Source organism: Solenopsis invicta, chromosome 5 (genome assembly GCF_016802725.1).
Source record: "Solenopsis invicta isolate M01_SB chromosome 5, UNIL_Sinv_3.0, whole genome shotgun sequence".
In the NCBI taxonomy this organism is placed as follows: Eukaryota; Metazoa; Arthropoda; class Insecta; order Hymenoptera; family Formicidae; genus Solenopsis; species Solenopsis invicta.
Window position 1 is genome coordinate 17,537,381 of NC_052668.1, and position 8,852 is coordinate 17,546,232.

The 8,852-nt window shown below is 35.5% G+C and overlaps 1 protein-coding gene across 1 annotated transcript; it reads left to right on the plus strand.

Moving 5' to 3' along the window:
* The first annotated feature begins 1,187 nt into the window (after window positions 1-1,187).
* Window positions 1,188-8,511, plus strand: LOC105205783 (vitellogenin-3). The gene is given in 7 exon segments (NM_001304585.1): window positions 1,188-1,254; window positions 1,573-2,297; window positions 2,569-3,447; window positions 4,172-5,216; window positions 5,285-6,808; window positions 7,166-7,581; window positions 7,687-8,511. Coding segments are annotated over 7 exon segments (5,286 nt in total). The 5' UTR covers window positions 1,188-1,223; the 3' UTR covers window positions 8,353-8,511.
* Window positions 8,512-8,852: the final 341 nt, after the last annotated feature.

Below are 8,852 nucleotides of genomic sequence, written 5' to 3' on the forward strand. Positions count from 1 at the left end.
GATATAGTTGATCAACTTTTTTGGTCAACTAAAATCCGAATGGCACGACAGCAAAGTTTTGTTAGGGTCAATGCGACCCATATAGTGTGTAAGAGAAACTTTTTTTGTGAGTATTTTACATTAAAAAACTGGGCAAAATACGTTCGAACAGGTCAGTTTGTGGATGTTACTTGCATATACTCTGTCTAAAGTTGGAATACTATAAAATATTGTAGAAAAAAGAGTTTTTCCGAAATATATCATGAAACACATCAATTTTCAATTTTAGACACGATTTAATTAAAAATTCCTCATATTCACCTTGTTACATAAGTACATTTTTTAATAGAAATGACAATAATATAATTTTTTTTTTTTAAGTATGAATTTTTAGCTTTAAAAAGCCGTATTGTAAAGTTCTTTAAAGTTTTTTGTTGCAAAGATATGATTTTTTTTTTAAGTGGATTTTTAGATGCCCAAAAATACCTCACGTTCTTCATGTTACATAATTAACTTTTCAAAAAAAATGACTTTGCCAAATTTTATTTTGAAAATGTGATTCTTTAGCTTTAAAACGCCGTATTTGAAAGTCCTTAAACGTTTGTTGTTGTAAAGATATGATTTTTTGAAGGAAAAGTGGATTTTTGACCAATTTCTCATTTTTGCTTAATGGTTTTGCTTTTATAACTTCACAATAAGTTATTTGTCGGCAATGCCGATTATGTAGTCACACTCCTGAGATTTTGAACTTTTGTTTAAAAAAAAAATCGTAGAAAAATATTGATTGTAAAATTATAGCTTCTCAAAGTTGAAAAAGTCTCTCAGACCCAAAAATGTGTTTCCATATTTTACAGGATCGGTGTGTTTAAGGGTTGAACTAGGAACGTTTCGATAAATCTTTTAATAATAATCAAAATAGCAATGAGAAAATAACCGATTAATAAATATTGACGTGTTTTTATCGACCAGCAAAGCCAATAATAACTTCAGACGATGTCAAAGTTCTTCCCGGAAGTATGATGACACGACCTTTTCTCCACTTTCTTAAATATACTGCGGATGTTATAACTATCGTGCGGAAGGTTAAAAAAAATTTGACATGCGTGAAAGATACAGTCTCAAGTCTATGTACTAAATCTGTAGCCATCAGCAGGTCAAGCTGAGTTCACACACTCCGGTATATAAATTCAATCACGGAGAGGAACCTTACATTTTGAGTTTGGTACTGGACACCACATACCATCATGTGGTTCCCTGTCGTCCTTCTCTTACTTGGTGAGTACACATCAGCTTTGCGAATAGTAACAGTTTTTACGCGAAAATTTCAAGTAGTCTTCAAATAATCTTGTACTTTAATTAAACTTTCGAAATAAAATTGTTTGACTTGGTATAAAATCGATTAATATACATCTATTATAATTGTTGCAAAATCTGAATTTCACATTTTGCACATACTTATTAAATTAAATCAAGCCAGGCTTTTTGAGACAATATAATACGTGAAATAATTTTCACTTAAGGGAAATTTCAATTCAATCTGACAAAAAATACAAGTTCCAATTATTATAATTTGATCATTTCTTTGTCTGGCAGTCGGCGTGGCCGTGGCCATGCCTGACCACGAGCATGCCTGGGAACCGCAGAACGAGTATCAATACTCTGTATTCGTTCGGACACTGACTGGTGTGGACACGTTGAAACAGCAATATACTGGAATTCAATTAAAGGGTGTTCTCGTCATTCAAGTAAAATCAGAGGAGTTGTTGCAAGCGAAGTATATCAATCCACGATATGCTCATATACACCAAGAATTATCGAACGGTCCGTATTCCAAGATTCCTGAAGAGAATCTCGAATATCGCGATATACCCATGTCGGGAAAGCCATTTGAGATCAAGTTGAAGCACGGAGTGATCCGGGATTTATTATTCGATCGTAACGTACCTACTTGGGAGGTGAATATGCTCAAGGGTATCGTAGGTCAGCTGCAGATCGACACTCAGGGCGAAAACGCGATAGATAGCCAGAGTACTCAGATTCCCTCCAACTCAGAGCCTTCTTCCGCTACGTTTAAAGCCATGGAGGATTCCGTCGGTGGCAAATGCGAGGTTCTATATGAGATTACGCCGTTGCCCCAACATGTAGCCCAAACGAGGCCAGATAGAGTACCTATGTCGTCTGTACCCAGCAAAGGTCATCATTATGAAGTTAAGAAGTTGAAGAATTATGAGAAGTGCCAGGAGCGACAGCTCTACCATTACGGTATGGACGTTAAAATGACGAAGGAAAATATGATGAAACGAAATAAAGTTGTTTCGGTAAGTTATATATATTTTAATTGGTATCTATATTTTACTGATAATTACTTTCTTATTCTATAATCTAGTTAAACAATGTGATGACTGTAATTGTTGAAAATTATGAAACATACATTTATGAAAGATTATGAAAGAAAAGAAACGGGAAACTATTTTATTTTATTTTAAATATCGGTACTTTGTCATATACGGGGTTGTCCAAATTACATTGCAACCAGAGAATGATACGATATATAGACGAAACTTATTTGAAATTGTATGATTGTTACAGGAATTATCCACGACTCACATAGTTATCACGGGTACCTTGAAAAGTTTCACCATTCAATCTACTGAGATGAAGAACGAGATAACCGTTCAACCTGAATCATCCGATTCTCCCATTGGTACTGTCTACAGTATAACGAAATTAACTTTGGCCAAAATAAACAAAATCTCCAACTCTTGGTTTGGACCACTCGAATTAAGCAACGTCGAGTCAACTGGAAATCTGGTGTACATATTTAATAATCCTTTCTCTGATTCCGAGCAGCGAAAAGTAGGTCAGCCGAGCATTAGTCGAAATTCCGAGCAAGAAAACTCTTTAGAGACCAAAAAAAGATCTTTCCACAGTCACAGTTCCTCATCCAGTAGCTCTAGTAGTTCCAGCAGCGAGGAAGAAAATGAATCTGTCATGCAATCTAAGGCGTCATTACGAAACATTTTCATGGCTCCGAACGTCCCGCTGTTACCTTACTTTATCGGTTTCAAAGGCAAGACGATCATGAAATCTAATGAGCACAACGTTATGCAACTTGCCAAGGACTTACTTCTCCAAATAGCTAAAGAAATACAGAATCCTTCTGAAGGATATGAGAATACGCTGGAGAAATATGTAAACTTAAAGAATCTCATTCGCACCATGGATCGCAAGCAGTACACTGAGTTAGAGCAATATGTATCCCAATTTAATAAGGCAACAGTGGAAGGCGAAAATGCTTGGTACACCTTACGCGATGCTGTCGTACATGCTGGAACTGGACCTGCTTTTGTCACTATCGAAAATTGGCTAAAGAGTGGACAAGTTAAAGGCGAAGAGGCGGCAGAACTTCTTTCTAAAATTCCCAAAAGCGTTCACCAACCAACACCGGATTATATCAAAGAATTCTTTGTAAGTATCCATTTATGCACATTCATAATTATAGTTCCAGAGTCGATTGCAACATTTACTTAAACATCAAAACTTTTAGAGAAGAGTATATGAAATCGGCCAAAATTGGCATCAAGCGGAAATCTAAAAGATTAATTCCACAGTGTTTTCTTGATGTGTATGAAAGAGAAAAATATTAATTATAAAATTAAGTTTGTATATATTTTAATATATATATTTACGCTTATTTTTAGATTACATTTTACATACAGATTTATACACAACGACAAGTTTTAATAAAAGGACAAATTTAAAAAAAAACGCAATATCTTTTGTTAAAACTTATACTGTTGTGTATAAGTGTATGCAAAATATATTTGAAAATAAGCATAAATGTATATATTAAAATACAAGTCAGATAATATTACAAAAATAAAAAAAAGTTGAACATAATATCAAGTATTACGTATTTTGTATAACATTTTTTTGTTATCAACAATTTTCTGCGCACTTTCCGGTATTACAAATATTATTTTTCTCTTTCATATACATCAAGAAACACTGTGGAATTAATTTTTTAGGTTTCTGCTTGCGGCTAATTTTAACTTGAGTATTCATTTATACAGAATAACCTTAAGACTCAAGCATTTTTTAATTCTTTTTAACCAATTCAAATATTTATTATTAAAAATTATATAAAAAAATTATTTTTAATTTTAAAATTTGCATAATTTAATCTGTGCAGAAACTGATTAAGAGTTCAGTGGTAACTCAACAAGAATACGTAAATGTGTCCGCACCTCTAGCATTTGCTGAACTGTTACGCAATAATTATGTCGTCCCATCTTACTATCCGGTACACAGTTTCGGCCGTATGACTCTTAAGGGAAATGAAGAGATAGACAACTATATTTCTTATTTGGCTAACCAATTGCAACAAGGCTACCTCGAAAACAATACTCAGAAAATTCAGACATTCATCTTTGCACTTGGTGTCACTGCCCATCCGAAGATTATCTCAGTCTTTGAGCCATACTTAGAAGGCAAGCTGCCGACGACGAAATATCAACGTATGCTCATGGTGGCCGCTCTGTATGATCTATCCAGAGACATACCAAAATTAGTTGGACCAATTTTCTATAAGCTCTACATGAATGAAAACGAAGCTCACGAAGTTCGTTGCATGGCAGTACAGCAATTTATCCTGACAGACCCGCCAATGATTACGTTGCAACGCGTAGCGAAATACACTAATTACGATCAGAGTGATCAGGTGAACTCTGCCGTGAAGAGTACGCTAAACAGCATCATTAATACGAAGCGACCGGAATGGCGAAATCTCGCTAACAAGGCGCGCAGTGTCAGGTATCTAGTGAATCCAAAGAACTATGACACCTGGTACTCGAAGGGCTACTATATAGATTTTGAAAACTGGGTTTTCAAAGGACTTAATGTGAAAATGGTTGCTAGTAATGATGCCGTACTACCCAGATATGTATACGTTGGCCTTGATAGTATTTTCAACTTCCTCCGTAAGCCCACTTTCGAAGTAGGATATGCGGTATCGAGCTACAGGCAGGTTTACGATTTGATCAATGAGTTGTGGAACTCCTATCAATTTGAAGAAATGAGAGAGAAATCACAAGGATCACGCGTTGAGAAACTAGCGCAAGAACTTAAGATTAAATCCGGACAGAAGAATAATTTGGAAGGACATGTCCTGTTTAACTCGGTATACGGTTCCATGGTCTATCCTTACGACAAGCATAGAATTAGAGAGGCCGTTGCTGGTGAGTATCTTGAACTTTACTTCAAAATCATATTACTTACAAAGATATTAATTATTATTACATTGCAGCGCTGAAAAAACTTCTGACGAGTGACTCCAAACTGAAAACAACTGCATTTAACAATTTCGAAAAGATAGTGAGCTTCCCGATGGAAATGGGTGTGCCGTTCGTCTATTCTTTCGAGCTGCCAGTATTTGTAAAAAGTGAAATTAACTTTAAAAAAGGAGAACCCATCACCTCGAGGAGTGGCGTTTACGAAACGTTATTCTGCAATAGAGTACAGAAGCGGTTTGGTTTCATAGCACCTTTCGAGTATCAGAATTATATTGCTGGTATTGACAAAAATGGAATAATGCGAGTACCTCTAAAATACGAAACCAATATTGATATAAAACAGAAAAACTTTGCATTGAAGATTCATCCGAACATACCGCAATCTGGAACGAGTACTGGATTAACACATTATAGTGTCGTTCCCTTCACCACGCGACAAAATATCTTTAATCTTCAACCAGTATCTAATGAGGGTAATACGCGTCCTGTGATAACCTCAGAAATACATAAAATGACAAAAGAAAAAGGTCCATTTTCTATCAAAATAGAATCTGATACCACGAAAAAAGAATCAGTCTTGGAAGATATCGTTACGGGAATCTCGAAATCATCTAATTCTAATAACGAGCGTTATATGAAAATAGACACAACATTTGAGTCTAAGCAAGTAGCAAAGTGTGAGATACAAATCGACATGACGTTCGATGCAGTGACAATTCACGGTAAGAATCAGCAACCATCGCATAAAGAGATGCAACACCACAGTAAACTGGATTGGAAACCAAACAGTAAGGAAAGAAGAGAAGAAATTGTAAATGTCCTCAGCGCAGGTCTCAAGTCGGGTACAGTCTTTGTAGCGGACGTAAGTTTCAGTCTCCCGAGGTTACAAGACAACACTTATGTTTTTACTGTCGGCAGCGTGAGAAGTAATATAGACCAGAAATTAAGACATTACTTTTATGTTAATACTAATGCAGCGCAAGAAGTAAAATATGAACTTTGTTACTCACAAGAAGTACAATATGCATATCCTACTCCTCTCAATTTCGAATACGCCATTAATAACGAACCAAAAGATAAATTAAAGGGTGTATTGCGATATGGAAGAACCTGCAATACAGGAAATGAAATTGTTATCACCGGAAGCTCCTCACAAAGTCCACAACTGAGAGATATGATAGAGAACTCCAGCATTACCAAACAATGTATGGAAGAGATTCAAAAGGGAAAGAAATCTGTGCGAACTTGCAATAAGGCTACTGACGTTGCCCAAGTGAGGGATCAGCTAAACTTTCATATTGATGCATCCCAGCTTTCTGAAATACGCCAGAAATATGACCAGGTGATCGGTCTCCTCAATTATACGAATTTATCACAATACAATGTTCAGCAAAACTCTGAAACCAACACCATCGTTGTACAAAACCCATGGGTGATGGTACCAACCGTACAAGAGCCGTGGTACCGTTGGGCCATTAAACCTTCAGAATCACAAAGGCAAAGTGAAATTGATGTCCTGTTAGACGAAGTATCACAACGTAAGTTACAAAATTTTGTAAAAACAATAATTAATATTTTTTAATTGTTTAAGTATTAAAAGACGTAATGGTAACTATATCTATATGTAATGATAATAATTTATGTGTTAATTAAGAATCAAATTAATGCTCAAATAATGTCGCAGAAGCTCTAATCTTCTAAACTCTAGACTTTGTAGCATTTCATAATTATATTTTAAATAATTTAAATAATTGTAGTTCAAATGAAGTAAATAATTGTTCTATCATTAGTTTTCGATGCATTATATCTAACTGAGTAAACTCTCTTATGAAATGTAATGTAGAATATCTATCAAAGTCTCATATAATTTAACATCACTGAATTCTTTTTTACAGCTTCGTGCACTCTCGATAACGACAAGATTCTTACTTTTGATAACCAGCTCTATAACGTGCAACTAGGAAAATGTAAGCACGTGCTTTTAACCACCTATCCACAAGATTCCCATAATCGTAGAAATTATATTCCGGAAAGCTCGAAAGTGGCTGTCTTAGCTAAAGATACGGACAATGACAGCAGAAATGTTTATGTATGGCTGGGCAATCTAGAAATTGAACTGAAGAAAGTGGGTAATGATCTAAAAGTTGCAATAAACGGACAGAACGTCGAGATACCGGAGAAAGGCCATCAAGAAAGCAATGGAAATGAAATCATTTTCGAAATCGTGCAATTACCAGACGGATCCCTCTCTGTCATTTCAGAGAAGTATGGAATAACCGTCATATTCGACGGAAAACACGTTCGATTATATGTAAGTAAAAATCTAAAATAACTTGATAATATTTTAAGTAATTAATTATAAACAGTACGATGGTACAAGAAAGTGTAATAAAAATCGAAATAAATTTGTTACTAGGCAAATGGTGCAACATATCGTAATGCCATACGTGGTCTCTGCGGCAACTACGACTCCAGGCGTGATAACGATTTCCTCACTCCTAAGAACTGTCTCTTGACGAAACCGGAAGAATTTGCCGCTACCTACGCTATGACAAACGAGAATTGCCAAGGACCTGCTCCGGAAAATAAACGAAAAGCCGAAGGAGCCATGTGCATTGAAGTGCCAGAGCAGCAACAGATGAACGTTATCAGCGACAGAGAAGCGGGTAGAATGATGACAGAGGGCGGAAATTGGGGCTACCATCAGTCTAATCGCAAGAAAGAACATGGACAAGATAGTAAAAGAGGTCACGGTCATAAAAAATACAATCAGAAAGACTCGCAGGAGGGTGGATCAAACGAGAGTCAATATAGGAAGAAACACAACATTGTCTATCGCACGAGAGTTGTAGAAATGGACGATAAAATCTGTTTCACTACTACACCTGTACCAGGATGCCTCCAAGATACCAGGCCCGTAGAAAGAGTTCCGAAGAAATATGATCTTTATTGCCTGTCGAAGAACAATGAATCTATGGACCTCAAACGTAGGGTCGAGGAAGGCGCTAAGCCAGATTTTACTCAAAAGCCTGTCAACAAGATACAAAACTTCCAAATTCCTGTCTCTTGCAGCGCCGCATAATCTGACAATACCGAAATAATATACTGACTGTGCATACGTAATTAATATAATCTTCCCTTTTTTAATCTCTTTTTTTAAAGTTGCAAATATGTTCGTTTATTAATTGCAACAATGTACGCAATAATATTGAAGCAATAAAGTTGAATCCTTTCAACGTAATTATTAGTGGTATTCTTTTTTGCAAATCCCATTTATTCGACATCGATATTATCCATTTAATATATCATTAATTACTCATTAATTAATACAGAAATAATTTAATTAAAATTACATTTCACATCTTTTGTACAAGCAATCATCATCTTCATCAGAACAATAGCCGTAAAATTTTTATTTCACTCTCTCTAGACTGCAACACTGTGGACATGTTCCAAAAAAAACGTAATTACAAAAATTACAAATTATGACAGTGTACTGAAAGTCGAAATCTTAAAATTTAAGATGTCATAATTTCAAAATCTTAGAATTTTTACGCTATGCCTTTACTCTTTGCCCATACT